Raw genomic sequence first — 15,612 nt, 5'->3', positions numbered from 1 at the left:
AGACCTCAGTATCAGTGGGATTGAGGGGGGTAGTCATGGGAAGAGAGTCCAGTATACGCGAGATTTTAGAGTCGAAGAACGAGGCAAGGTCATTACTTCTGTCTGGAGGGGCATGGGGGGCGGTGGGGGCCATCGGAATGTTGAGGAGTTCTTTGACAATCAAGTATGCTTCTTTTGAGGAATTGGTGGCGTTTTGTATTCTGTTGTCATAGAATCCTGCTTTGGCAAGTTTGAGAGCTGACTTATAGCGTCTTACTGCGCTATTGTAGAGGTCTTTGTTACTATGTTGCCAGTTCTTTCTCCATTGCCTCTCGGCCTTTTTACACTCTTTGCGTAGGACCCTGAGGTCATCGTTGTACCAGGGGGCTTGGCCCTTAATCCTGTTTTTGATCTCCCGATTTTTTATGGGGATGAGTTTGTCAAGGGTGGACGATATCCAGTCTCTGACTTGGGAGTCGGCGGTGGCGGGGTCTTCAGAGAGGCAGGGAGTTGAAGCGTCCAGGGCTGTGGACCAGTCCTCCACAGAGAGTCTGGCCCACGCTCTATCTCTGGTAAAGGTGGGGGGATTTTGAGGCCTTTTAAAGGCTCCAGGGAGATGGGTCGTGACCAAAAAGTGGTCCGTCCACGGGAGGGGTTGGGACTTGATGTAAAGGAGGGAGGGGATGTTGGAGAACACCGGGTCGAGAAGGTGCCCTTTCGTGTGTGTGGGATCAGAGTTGGCGAGAGACAGACCCAAGGCCGCTAAGTCGTCGATAAGGTCGGTTGCCCCAGTGTCAAGGGGATCCTCAAAATGGATGTTTAGGTCACCAGTTATGATGAAGTTGGGTGTCAGGTGAGCTGCGGAGGTGACGGTTTCCAGCAGGGCGGCTATGAAGGGGGCCGAGTACCCGGGCGGCCGATACACCAGGAGGCCTGACAGGGAGTTGGTTGAGGACAGCTGAATCGTGAAGAGACAGCTCTCTGAGTCTTGGATCGCGCAGTCTTTAGTTCGACAGGTAAAGTGGTCCCTGTAGATAATGGCCAGTCCACCTCCTCTACCTAAGGGGCGAGGTTGGGACATGATGATGAAACCCGGGGGGAGGGCCATGACAATGTCGGCGTTGGAGTGCTCTGTAATCCAGGTTTCTGTGAGTAATAGTATGTCCAAATTAAGGTCGACGATCAGATGGTTGATATGCAGGGCGTGTTTAGGGAGTGATCTGCAGTTAAGAGTCGCAATTTTAAGGGCAGGGGGGGGGACCTGTGGTTTCGGGAGGGAGAGATTGCCTGGTTTACATTTGTCACAGCATGGAAAGGGGACAATAGGGTCAAGTAGTACCAGACAGGCGCTGTTTTTAGAGGGTCTAAGGCTGAGAAGCTCTCTACGAGAGTAGCTTACCTTGGAAACGGCTGGAACAGGCGTAGAGTCTGGCCCGAGGCCCGGTCGTGCGCGGACGGGCGCAGACGGGCTTGCCTTAGGCGCGCCTTCGGCGCGCAAACGGCGCTCCCGCTGCGCTCGTCCGCTGCGCTGGTGAGGGCGGCACATTTATGCTAGATGTAGTGGGCGTGGCCTCGCAGGGGGCGTGGCTCCGCCTTTGGCGCGCTCTCGTGATGTCGTTCCCAGAGGGCGGGGGGCTGGATTAGCGCGTAACAGCAGCGCTTCCCCAGGTGAGCAAGAGCGTATTTAGTGCTTTAAAAATAGGCGAGTGCAACAAGTTATTTGTGACAGTTTTTTTAAAATCAAAACAGTGACAATAGCCTCCGGCTTCCGCCTCAGAGGGATCCAAGTAAATGGGGTTGATGCGCTAGTCGAGCGTTTTTATGACGTCGGTCGGTGGGCGTGGCCTCGCAGGGGGCGTGGCTCCGCCTTTGGCGCGCTCTCGTGATGTCGTTCCCAGAGGGCGGGGGGCTGGATTAGCGCATAACAGCAGCGCTTCCCCAGGTGTGCAAGAGCGTATTTAGTGCTTTAAAAATAGGCGAGTGCAACAAGTTATTTGTGACAGTTTTTTTAAAATCAAAACAGTGACAATAGCCTCCGGCTTCCGCCTCAGAGGGATCCAAGTAAATGGGGTTGATGCGCTAGTCGAGCGTTTTTATGACGTCGGTCGGTGGGCGTGGCCTCGCAGGGGGCGTGGCTCCGCCTTTGGCGCGCTCTCGTGATGTCGTTCCCAGAGGGCGGGGGGCTGGATTAGCGCGTAACAGCAGCGCTTCCCCAGGTGAGCAAGAGCGTATTTAGTGCTTTAAAAATAGGCGAGTGCAACAAGTTATTTGTGACAGTTTTTTTAAAATCAAAACAGTGACAATAGCCTCCGGCTTCCGCCTCAGAGGGATCCAAGTAAATGGGGTTGATGCGCTAGTCGAGCGTTTTTATGACGTCGGTCGGTGGGCGTGGCCTCGCAGGGGGCGTGGCTCCGCCTTTGGCGCGCTCTCGTGATGTCGTTCCCAGAGGGCGGGGGGCTGGATTAGCGCATAACAGCAGCGCTTCCCCAGGTGTGCAAGAGCGTATTTAGTGCTTTAAAAATAGGCGAGTGCAACAAGTTATTTGTGACAGTTTTTTTAAAATCAAAACAGTGACAATAGCCTCCGGCTTCCGCCTCAGAGGGATCCAAGTAAATGGGGTTGATGCGCTAGTCGAGCGTTTTTATGACGTCGGTCGGTGGGCGTGGCCTCGCAGGGGGCGTGGCTCCGCCTTTGGCGCGCTCTCGTGATGTCGTTCCCAGAGGGCGGGGGGCTGGATTAGCGCGTAACAGCAGCGCTTCCCCAGGTGAGCAAGAGCGTATTTAGTGCTTTAAAAATAGGCGAGTGCAACAAGTTATTTGTGACAGTTTTTTTAAAATCAAAACAGTGACAATAGCCTCCGGCTTCCGCCTCAGAGGGATCCAAGTAAATGGGGTTGATGCGCTAGTCGAGCGTTTTTATGACGTCGGTCGGTGGGCGTGGCCTCGCAGGGGGCGTGGCTCCGCCTTTGGCGCGCTCTCGTGATGTCGTTCCCAGAGGGCGGGGGGCTGGATTAGCGCATAACAGCAGCGCTTCCCCAGGTGTGCAAGAGCGTATTTAGTGCTTTAAAAATAGGCGAGTGCAACAAGTTATTTGTGACAGTTTTTTTAAAATCAAAACAGTGACAATAGCCTCCGGCTTCCGCCTCAGAGGGATCCAAGTAAATGGGGTTGATGCGCTAGTCGAGCGTTTTTATGACGTCGGTCGGTGGGCGTGGCCTCGCAGGGGGCGTGGCTCCGCCTTTGGCGCGCTCTCGTGATGTCGTTCCCAGAGGGCGGGGGGCTGGATTAGCGCGTAACAGCAGCGCTTCCCCAGGTGAGCAAGAGCGTATTTAGTGCTTTAAAAATAGGCGAGTGCAACAAGTTATTTGTGACAGTTTTTTTAAAATCAAAACAGTGACAATAGCCTCCGGCTTCCGCCTCAGAGGGATCCAAGTAAATGGGGTTGATGCGCTAGTCGAGCGTTTTTATGACGTCGGTCGGTGGGCGTGGCCTCGCAGGGGGCGTGGCTCCGCCTTTGGCGCGCTCTCGTGATGTCGTTCCCAGAGGGCGGGGGGCTGGATTAGCGCATAACAGCAGCGCTTCCCCAGGTGTGCAAGAGCGTATTTAGTGCTTTAAAAATAGGCGAGTGCAACAAGTTATTTGTGACAGTTTTTTTAAAATCAAAACAGTGACAATAGCCTCCGGCTTCCGCCTCAGAGGGATCCAACTGTACAGCTTAGTGGGTTGAAGCCCAGTCTACTGTGTTTCCAGTAAAAACCTCCTGAAACCGAAGACCCACCCAATGCAGTCAATGCTAGAGTTCATGTTTTTTTTAAAGTTCTATTGTCCAGCTCATTGGTGATGGGAGATCCCGTTCCCTGTGTCTAGATGTAATGGAGCTAAAGTATTTTTAGACACAGTTAAGCATTCAAGTACTTATTGATGTTTTTGAAGTAAGCAGATACAAAAGTAGGCACACAGAACACCTGAGCACACCAATATTATTGTTTCCAAACTCGGTAATACAGGTAGATTTCCAAATAGTTCAATGACGTCTCAGCACCCTATGTAATTTGGATCCAAAAAGTCTCAAAAAGGAAAATCAAGTGATTTAGACAGATCTTCTTAGGTTGAGGTCTGTTTTTAATTTCCACAGTTCACAAGAAGAAAACAGCAGCCTTTTAATTTCCACAGTTCACAAGAAGAAAACAGCAGCCGACGCGCGTTTCGCCCACAGGGCTTTCTCAAGGCTCGTCACCAATTTCTCCAAAAGTATATGATTATGGATATTCTCTAAATTGCACGCACTTCTCTGTGACGGATGGATGGTATCCCGGATGTGTGACCACACATTTTTCGATTAGTATTGTAAGTTTCCGTTCCTATTCTCATTCATCAATATGATAGTTGTGGCCCCAATGTATAAAAAACGTGTCCTCTTCCAATTTAAACACCGATCCTAAGATCCACCTCCATCCTTTATAGAATAGTACTGTCCATTTGAATCTTGATAAATCCAAAGGTGCACTTTTCTCCTCCTGATAGCACTAAGCGTGGGGTCCACTCATACTCCTTTCTCGTGTAATACAAAAGTAGATCAGCATGCACTAACAGTGTATCTATGTTTAGGGACCTGTATTTCAGAAACTACCAGTCATGGTTAGACAGCAAACGGTGTCAACTCAGGAACCACAGTGGTTAGGTAAATTGTTCAGGTAATTCCCGAATCAGGTTGACTTCCCCAAGCATACAGATTTAACCTCATTATAGGTATGAATGGCTCTATCTTTGCTCCTTTAAGCAATATGAGCTGTGCCATTGAGGTGGCTCCTATTCCTGTCTGTTTTTCCAGAGCTATTACATCCGAATTATGTCTGTAGGAAACTAGACATAAAAGAATTGTTAACTTTGCAGACAACTGTTTAGAGAAATATCTTCATTAGCGGACCAAGATCTGGGGAAATGTAAAGCCAGGTCAACATCCCATAACAAAGAATACTTCGGCTGAGGAGGGCGGACCATCTGAATACCTCTAATTAACTTGCACACCAATGTATGCTGACCTACAAGTTTACCATCCAAATGGGGTTGACCAGCAGAATGGAAGTTGTTAGCCGTCCTGTAGGCAAGACCCTGACTAGCCAAATCAGCTGGAAAATTCACAATCATATGGACACCTCCACACTCTGTTCATTACACCAAAATACCCATCAGCGCCAAACTGCCTCATATCGCATTGTGCGTAGAGGGAGTTCAAGATTGAGGCAAGAAGAATAAATCGTCCTGCAAAACTCCTGGCACTTGTCAATGTCACCTGAAAGTCTCCACGCCATGAGGAACAAGAACCCTTGAGACACCAACTGATGTGGAAGACCCGTCCGGTCGAAGAGGTCTAGAAAGGGAATATTTTGCATTGGTGGTGCGCAAGATAATGACATTGATACAGGAAACCAAGGCTGGGCCTCCCAACAAGGTGACATTAAGACAAAATCCGCTGTCTGTCTACTCACCTGTGAGAGTACCCTCTGGATCATTGAGAAGGGGGTAAACACATACAGAAGAAAGGCGTCGTAGATGGTTGCATGAGGGTCCGGCCTCCAAAAGTAAAAGATCTGGAGATATGTATTCAGGCGGGATGCACGGGCCCCAGAGCAGATTCAGCTTGTGAAAGACTTGTGGACGAAGTTGCCAATCGCTGGAATCGTGTAGGAAGGGAGACTTTCAGTCTGCAATCACATTCTTTTTCCATCTCCACCAGAAGAGGAGATCTCATGCCGCCCAGCCAGTTGATATAACGTACCGCCGACACGTTGTCCATTTGGAGAAGAATGCAACAACTTTTCTTGCACACGGATAGTGTGCGAAGTGCAAATGATCCCACCAATAGCTCCAGACAATTGATATGGAGATGAAGCTTGTCTGGGGACCACCTACCCCAGTCTCCTCCGGGCCCCACCTGGTCCCCCAACCCCATTGGCTAGCATCAGATTCTATTCATCACCTCTGCAACCGAAGCAAAAATCGCATTGCCGTTCCAGGAATCCCTGTGATCCAGCCACCAGGTCATCTCCATCCTGGCCTCTTATGATAGCTCCATTCGCTCCAAATAAGACAATCACTTCCGAAGATACAAAATCTTCAATGTCTGAAGTGCCCGGTAATGCAGGGTATCCGTAAATATCGCTTGGATGGAAGACGCTAATTGACACACAAAGCGAACCAGAATCCTCAATAATATAGTCGTAGAGGCTAGCGCTCTCCTCAACTTTTTCTTGATCGATATTCTTTTCTGAAACAGTAACAAGAGTTGGGCCTTGACAGAATCTACTTGAAAACCCAGGAACTCTAGATTTTGGGAAGGAACCATGACTGACTTTTCTGAATTGATGACGAATACCAGATCCTGAAGGAGCTGAACTGCCCAAGAGAGATGAACAAGAACCGTGTCCCTGCTCTGCGCCATGACGAGAGTGTTGTCTAGATAATCAATTGTACTCCTTGCTTCTGGAGATACTGGACCACCGGTCAAAGAGTCTTGGTGAAACACCAGGGAGCTGAGGACAGACCAAAAGGCATGGTATTGAACTCGTACCAAAGGTGGCACCACAAAAATTGGTGGTACCTCTGATTGGGGAGATTGGGACTGCCCAATAAGTGTCCTTGAGGTCTAACCCGTACCATCCTATCTCCCTCTTGCAAAAGATCGCAGAGCAGGTGTATGCCCTCCATCTTGAAGTGGCGATACACTATCAAAGTGTTGAAATGCTTGAGGTTTAGGACTAGCCAGAAGCCGAGGTCCCTTTTCTGAACCAAGAAGATTGTACTGACGAAGCCCTAGGAGTGCGGATCGATCTGTGCTATCTTCCTTTTTGAACTTCTCTATTGTGGGTGGGGATCCAGAGGGAGCACCTCTTTCCCTCTGACAGTAACCTCTGGAAGCCTGTTTCAATTCACGGCCTGGCACTCGTCCTCGAAAGGCCCTGGAAAAAAGGCTACCTTGGAACATCTTCTTCATAGACATCTGGGCCTTGTCCAAGGTGGAGAATCTGGCAACACTCTTCCCTATGTCTTTAAACAAATTTGTCTCCAAATAACAAGCCATTTGTCACAGTGCCCGCTGCTGTATAGGTCAACTCCACCAGTTTCAGGTCAGTCCTCATTAGAAATGATTTCCTACGCTCGCCGGAAATAGCACAGTTAGAGTTGCCAAGGAGGCACTAAGCTCTTTGGGCCCATTCGGGGATCTCATCCGGATCCAACTGTGAATTTGCTTCCTTCACCTGAACGGCCACTTCTAGAATTTTAGTGAGAGGGCAGGAAAGGTAAAGCAATTTATCTTGGCATCCATTCCATGTCCTGTCTAGACACTTTTTGGAGTTTTTTGCAAACTTCTTAAGGAAGGTTGCTATGTTTGGGATCTAATCTGGCATTTCCACCACTTTGCCAAGGAGAATGGGTCTAGGGCATTCCGATCTCAGGGTGTTGTGCACCTCATGCTGAAAGAATTTGCACAGCCTTTCCTGAATATAGTGCACCACCTCCATACTGGGCACCCATTCTGTGGATCAAGGATGAACAATATTTTCAGGTTCAAACAGCATGTTCTTATGACCTACCGGTAGTAAATCATCAGTGGGTCTTGCGTTTGTGTTTTGATGCTGGCTATGGATCATCTTGGGGAATGTCCGAATCTGAAGGTGGGGAAGAAGACTTAAAAGACAAGTTTGTCAGGTGGGAAGTTGAACCCACGAGATCCACAAAGGACCCTGGGATGGAGTGCTCCCATACACATGGTCCCAAAGACATATGTAGAAATCTGAGAGAGGGCGAAGTAGAAGAATCCCCACCTGAGGCTCTTTGAACAAATCCCACTTCATTGTTCGCAACATTGCCAGTGAAGGAGTCCCCAGTGGACCCGCTCAACTCTCGCCGTCCATAACGGACCAAGGGTTGCGTAAAAGGCCTCAAGGCCCTGATTAGGGATCGATTAATGGATCCTGCACACGAATTTCAAGTGGTTCCACCAACGTCTGTTTCAATTGGTGCTTATAAAACGCTTCTGTTTATTTCATATATCCTTCCTCCTCATCAGCGTAGTAGGCCATGCTGCTTTAAGGAAAAAATACAGTGAGCAGCTAGAAGATGTTCTGAGGGATATGAGCCCCAGAGCAGGTGTAAAAAAGTGTGACACGCTAAAATCGGGCAACAAAAGGCCCTAAGGCAGAGCCCTTAATTAACGTTTATTCACCCTGTCTGGCATTCTCTGGGGACTGGAATATTGGAAATTGCTGTGTGCAGCATGCCAAGCCAATCAGAGACTCAGAGGACCCGGATCAGCCCCGCAAGCATGTGTGAGAACAGCAAAAAAAGGTGACTATGTCCTCGCTCCGAGCGGACCGACCGCTTTGATTTCCCCGCTCCCACCCCACGCTGGGAAGGTGATGGGGCACTGTTTATACAAGAAGCCCTGAAGAGCAGTGTCTGCTCCGTCACCGCTACAATAACAGAAAATCACAGGCAGTTACAATGAAGTAACACGAATGCAAATAAGCAAAATCAATAGAAATTAAGTCACTTAGCTCGGCTGCAACAGCAGCAAAGAAAGAGGAAAGACTATATTCAAATTAAATTATCTAGGGAGGCATGATCCCTATGATTGGATGGGGCAGTGGGCTGTTGGGGCTCACGGAATATGCAGTTTAAAGTTTTATGTGTTTTGATTGGCTCCAGTGAAATTCTCAGTAAAGAAAGAGAAGCATAATCTGAAGCCTCAGGTCCTGACATAGAATTCTAAGATAAGGAATCTGCAGCTAGATCCTGTCTCTACTAGAGAAGGCTCCACCAAAAGTAAGTAACTTATTCTTTAGAGAATGATTGTTGCCACTCATATAACAACAAATTGTTGTCCATTACCAAATGATTTAATTTTTTTCTGAGCTAGTTTTTATGTGTATTGAGATGGTTTATAATAACTATTCAATAAATAAGGACCAAGTATCCATTTTATGTCTGTAGCATATTTCTGAAGATTCAGAGAGTAACTCAGCAGGAATATCTTGTTGTCAACTTTAGTTTTGATTAATTTGGCAGGGTAATGACATTCCTTATGGTACAGTCAAAATATTGTGGCCTTCCTGGCCGGGGGCTTTCACAAGGTTAAAAGCTAACATTCTCAACTTATTCTAAATCACTTTGTCAAATCATTAGAGACAAAAGTAACCACAAATACCTTATGTATACTTCACTGTCACAGCACTGCAAACTTTAGTGAGGAAGGACAGTTTTACCCATTGGTAGGGTTCAATGTTGCTACTTGTATCATTCATATTAATACTTACCACCGATTTCGTCAAATCAAATCATTCAAATCATTACTAACCTAATTCAGTACTTTAAGTAGCTAGCGGACTACAACCTGAAAACTGACACCCATTTCTTCTTGCAGTTCTATATGTCAGAAGGGCACATACTTGTCAGAGTGCATATCAACTCTCGTAAGGTCCAGGGCTCAAACAATTGTGCAAACCTCATAGATTAATGCTGTCACTTATAATCTGGGTTATCATCATCAAGATGTGCATCCTGCATAGATTATTATATCTTTTTCAGGCAACCTCATACTATATTATCTCTTCGGTCTTTGAAAAGTCCTTCTTTAATGGCATCTTTTCTTTGGAAGGCATCTAGGTGTGCATATGGCTGCAATTGCCACTTTTTCATAGAAGGCTGTCATTACCAGGCTTTAAATTATACTACTGGGCCCCTTTGGGAAAACTGCTGAGTTCAATCATGAATTCCGAGACTTGTTGGTCAGTGTTACTCACATCTCTCTTCTTTTGGCAATGAAACTTTTAGGAAAAAATGATTGTATCATCTGAGTTATTACAAAATAATCCAGCTCAAGATGATCCAGTCATATGTTCATGTTTGAAATGATTTTTCTAGGACTTCAGTATCTCACCCCTTAATTCTTTTTCCCTTCACTGGGGCAATTCTCTTCTTCCTGAAAGCATGAGAGACACTTGCATGTCTGTGGGAATGGGAAAGAGAGATATGATAATCTATATTATCTTGCATTTTTAGGTCGGCACCTTCTGAGTTTGTGCTGAGATATTCAGATGTGGGCACGCAATAGGTTCCTCTTTAGAGCTACTGTTAGAAGAATTTGTGTATGGCATGGATAGCTTTGCAAACAAATGTTAAGAAGATTTTGCTGAAACAAAGGGAGGGAGAGTAGAGGTAGGTAGGGACCTGTCCTCCACTGCACTTTAAAAATAATCAAGAGAGGTCCCCTTAACAAGGGAAGGGGGGATATTGTTCAATACCTTACAGAAGACAACAAAAGGAAAAGATTCTTTCTTTTCATAAAACCCTCACCCAACCGGTTTCCCTTTGGTGGTATGCTTCATCATTGGGTCCATCCCTGTCCTCTATGTACAGGGGCGTGCTGCTACCAACGTATAGGCGGGAGCACTACATTGTTAAATAGTGGGGGGGTCCCTATACACCTATCTACCTATGATACATTTTAAGGGAGTGTTCTTTTATAGCAGAAGTAAAGAAAAGTTAAAAAATACCACATTTGTGGGTCCAAAAACAAATGTATTCCCTACCCCAAAGAAGGTATGTTAAAATCTGGGACTGTGTGGGAAAACCCTTTGTTGTCTTCTGGCAGGTATTGAACAATATTTCCCCCTACCTTGTTAAGGGGACCTCTCTTGATTATTTAAGAAGATTTAACCACAAATTAGGTTTGCGAAAGTTTGACTCAAGTATTTGCACATATCCATTCTTACTGAAACCCTCCTAATTTACAATGTAAGCGCTATTATAGCTTGTTTTATCTCTACTATACTCTCTGCAGGCTGTGTGAATTGAGCACGATGATAGTCAGATGCCCTACATGTATTATCAGCAAATGCAGTGTAGTGCCTGGTTTAGTTTACTCTTGGTAATTTGTATGATAGGTGTTAAAAATATATATATATGCTCTCTTTACTAGTTCATCTGACTTGGTGATTGTGTGGGGGTCCGTTTGGGAATTTTCCATATCCCTAAACTCATTTGTTGATTACTGCCTCATAGCTGCTAAGCTTACTTTTAGCGAGAGTGAAAAAGAAGAATTAACCTTGGGTTGTTCAGTGGTTCTTCTAAGTTTCCTTGCCTAGTTTTTCACAACTTTGATAAACTTGTAATACTTGTGCTTTTTGGCTGCAAGACCTAAAAGAGAAGGACATCAAAAATAATATTAGTCAAAGAACCCTCCTGAAAGGAGTACTGGATTGATCTTTTTCAGAGAGAACATTTTGCCAATCTCCCCACAGGGCAATAGGTAAAAAAAGCCTTTGCCCATGAGTTATAATAACGCTGCTGCCACCACTCACATCTTAGCATTGCATATGATAATCCCTCAATTTGGGACACCCCCACATTGCAGAGCTAAGTCCCTCTTTGGGCTAAACCTGATAGTGTAATTCCATGTATTCATATATTGTTTTCAGTGGTGGAAAAATACCGATTCCAAGCCATGCAAGGACTTCTGTTCCAAAACTTGGCAATGCCTTTTTTGATGAGTACACATATTCTTCAGAAATTCATTACTGTCCTCCACTGTCACCCTGTGCAGAGTCGCTTTTACTCTTTGTAAAATTGTTTCATTATTCTAATACCTCCAATGAGAGGTCAGTGGTGCAAGGTAATTAGGCAGAAACTGTCACAGATGTGAATGTAGACTTTGTGACGTAGTTATCCCTGGACCCATGGCCAGGTACTTTGCTAGAAGTCAGCAAACACTGATAGGTTATTAAAAAGTGTGTATCTTTGCTAGGGATTTTCCTAAGATTAGGACATTTAGGGACAATTGAGAACCCATCTGAAATAGATGGTCTTGCCATATGATATTATGAAGGAAGAAAGTAAACTCAGTCCCCACATAAACCTATGTTAGGAACTATTTAAAGTTAATGCAATTCTTGCCTTCCATCACATGTGATTAATGATTTTAGTGGAAGGGCAAATATGTGTGTAATTGCGTGGATTAGTTTACAGCATCTTGTCATTCTGCCATAACCACAGTGCTTGAGCACTAACTAGGTGCATCTGGACCACATTTCTGATGGAAACAGGATATTGGTATCCATCATGCTTGTGAATGTGAAAAGCAAGGCATAGATGTGTGGCAGAAAGGATTATGAAAACTTCAAGGATTCCTCCGTGTTACGGCATGAAGTCCTTAGTCCATGTAGCCTGGGCATTCCAAGTGAACTGCACTCAAAGCCAGATTCCTTAGCCTCTGCAATCTGGTTTTATAAAAGTCCTAAACAGAGAAATGTTCTTCCAATTACATGAACACTTGGAAGAGAATGAGAGAACCTTAAACTCTGACAAAGTGCTAAATCCCTTGGGAACATAGCGCGTGCAATCCGGCTGTTTCATTTTTTCACGTAAAGGATGAGGCTCTTGTGTTCCATTTCCAACACTTCAAACTTGCTGAATAGAAATATGAATGTAAAGCAGACGCTTGCTCAGTAGTAGTCATCCAGTTTGGCGTTAAAAAACATTGTGGCATTATTCAAACAGCCTACCCTAGGGATTTCTAAAATGTAAATGTGCACGGTCAGGGAGTTTCTCAGAGTGCCTCTTTTTCTGACTGTGACGTAGTGGTTTACACTACCCTGTCAATTGTTTTTTTAGGAGAGTTTCTTGTGTGTGTCCCAACTTTTGTCTATGCCTCCCGCAGAGTTGCAATGTCTGACTGTCCTGTGATATTCTTTCCCCTGTCATTTTGTTCTTTTGTTCTGTTCCCCGCTACTCTTTTACTTTGTTTTCATTTTAGTCTGTCTCAGCAATTTGCCAGCATGCTTTTGCTTCTTGTCATCTGTTTTTTAGTCTCCCAATATATATGTCTGTTGTCTGTCCTTTTTACCCACAAGGTGTAATCTATTTTTGCCGTTTGCTTTTTCCCAGGTATATTTCGCCATGATTTTTACAGTTTTGTTAACTATATTTTCTATATTCATTACTCTTTGGAATCATTTTTCATTTGGCCAGAGCCTTTGCCGTCTCTGTTGCTCTTTCCCAGCTGCCTTTTACTGCGGTGGAAATTCTTAAATTACATAGGTATGTTATTCTCGCTCAGAATATTATGTACATCAGTAACACAATTAATATGTTTTCTTTTTTAGGAAAAGGATACAAGAGTGTGCGAACACCCACTATCAGACATAGTAATTGCTGGAGAAGCAGCACAGCCATTGCCTTACACTTTCCACCGCCTGCTCCAGACCATCTCTGATCTCATGATGTCCCTACCAAGTGGAAGTTCATTGCAGCAAATGGCACTTAGGTTAGTATCATATTCTTAAACCTTTGTTTGATACAAAAGACGAATAGTTAACTCTGAGATACTTTTATGCCTTTCTTCACATAATCTTCATGCTAAGGACGTGTCAAAATCCATTATTTTATTATTTTCATCCAACACTAAATGACTTCTGAGCTACATTCTTCACCTTGTCTGAGAATTCAGTTTTCACTATCCATTGTTTGTTGTGAAAATTCGAACAGCATGTGGTGGTTGGTTTAAGATTGTGATTCATATTTAATAAATCTGGACAAACTTGTTTGAACCGGAATAGGCTTTTAGTTCCAGCTGTTAAGGAGTCCATACAGTCTTACTGACTGTAGCTCAACGAAATTGTTTATAAACATCAAACAATCAAATGTCATAACTTTAGAAAGGTATGTAAAAAAACAAGGGAGTTTTTTCTTTTTGACAAGCAAATTGTTAAGCTGTCATCACATGGATATTTATAAGTATGGTTTAATGATGAGTGGACAATACCAGCATTTAGCTACATCAGAATCTAATGAAGTGTGCGCTGCATACACACTCAAAAGGACCTTCAGAGCCACGTGTTGTTCCATTTCTGGAGGCTTTGAATGCTTTATTTATGCCATCATGGTCTCATGAGAGTGAGACCGCGCAGAGGAGAATGTCAAAGTAGCTAGATTTGCAACAAAGTAGTCTATTTAGGATGACAATCAAACCTCGCAATTCGATAACCCAGGCACAAATCAGACTACAGGTGTGCTTCATGAAGCGATTTTAGCTGTGGAAGCACCTGGTTCCAAATTCGGTGTGCAGAAATGGTTTCCCTACTAAGGGTGTTAAGGCTTAAACATATTGGTACATGCACATTGAATAATCAGCCCTTGGACAAATACCAAAAGCATGCACTGTGAAGGCTAGGGATGCAAAAAGCCTGGGCGTCAGATAAAAAAGCACATTAGTTGGATTATCGACTGCCATATTAAGAACAAATTGTATTTTCAAGTCTTTCTTCCTATATTTTGTAATAACAAGTATATAAGGCTGCATCTTAGTTTGTTTCCCTAAGGGGAGAGCCAGTAAACATGGAAATATATAGCATATGGAGTTTCTTTCCAGTCTGTAAATCTGGCACTATTCCTCACTGTAGCTATTCATTCTCTGACTGGTAAAGATCATTCCTCCGTGTCCCTTAGCCATCTAACTATGTGGAATTTGGCCCTCCCGCATTGGATGACTATTCTCTGCCAGGCCAGTCTGATAACTAACAGGGTCACTCTCTACTGTGTTTTACATTTGATACAGAAGGAGATGCATCCATTGGGAAACCCTTAGCTAGACAACTGTGTGTACAAGTTAGTAGTTTGTATAAATCTATCAACCATTTCACCCCAAAATTGAGGGGACACAAATGAAAATTAATGTGTAGCATAAGATCTGATAGAGACATCTAGCTGCAGATTCCTTAGCTTAAAATTATCCCCAGGCGTCAGACTGGATCTGGAAAGTTTTTGCAGCAGCACCTCTGTGCGCCGGGGGAGAGTGCCACACGACCCCGTCCTGACCTCGTCCATGGACGTGACATCAGCGAGGTCATATAAGTCTCTCCCGGTGCGCTGACGTCAGTTTCCTTCTTTTCCGCGTGCAACGCAGATCCGGAACAAGCAGTTCCTCTGGCCTGTTTTCAGGCCCCTGTGACGCTTCGCGTCTGGAACAGTGTGCCATGCCTTAGGGCTTTAAAATGTGTGCCTCCTGTTTGCGGCATATGTCCACGACGGACCCACACCTTATCTGCATGTGGTGTCTGGGCGAACACCACGACTCAACGGATTGCGACGCCTGCCAACAACTCAAGCCACAGTCCCGTCGGGAGAGCCGGATGAAGCTACTTTCGGCTCGCCTGTCCCGGTCGGAGTCGTCACGGCCCCATGCCTCCTCTTCGGTGGCAGGTCCCGTGGCAGTGGGTTCCGTTTGCGGCATCAGTCGCCGTCTGGTTCCTGTGGGCTTCACCCACACCTTCCTGGTAAGTCCCGGTGCGTGTCGCCAAGGTGCTCGACCTCCTTTCCTTCTGTTGTCGGGGGCACAAGTTCCCGGATTTCCCTGGACGTGCGCCCCTGGGAGTTGTCCCTCCCCTATTTGCCTTTTCCTGGCATGGGGGCGACTCGGAGCCAGATGGCGGCCTATGCTGCGGCCTTGCAGGCCTCCCTTGGGTCCCCTCCTCTCCCTGGGGCATCCTCGGACCCTCCGCTACGTGCAGGGTCTCCGGTGGACTCGCCGGGGCGGTTCGCCCCCGGCGGCAACTGAGCCCCTTGCCTCTCGGATGAT

General features: G+C 45.7%; 1 protein-coding gene across 5 annotated transcripts in view; it reads left to right on the top strand.

Annotated features, from left to right (window-relative positions):
- MYCBP2 (MYC binding protein 2) overlaps nucleotides 1–15,612 on the top strand; it is a 1,909,483-nt gene that overhangs the window by 1,456,398 nt on the left and 437,473 nt on the right. For all 5 annotated transcript variants that reach the window (XM_078657470.1, XM_078657469.1, XM_078657471.1 and 2 more), the window contains one exon: nucleotides 13,142–13,302. In XM_078657470.1, coding sequence (XP_078513596.1) covers nucleotides 13,142–13,302 — 161 coding nt within the window. The remainder of the gene's footprint in view (nucleotides 1–13,141; nucleotides 13,303–15,612) is intronic.

Source organism: Lissotriton helveticus, chromosome 8 (assembly GCF_964261635.1).
Source record: "Lissotriton helveticus chromosome 8, aLisHel1.1, whole genome shotgun sequence".
NCBI classification, from domain to species: Eukaryota; Metazoa; Chordata; class Amphibia; order Caudata; family Salamandridae; genus Lissotriton; species Lissotriton helveticus.
This window is presented reverse-complemented; position numbering and strand designations above follow the sequence as displayed.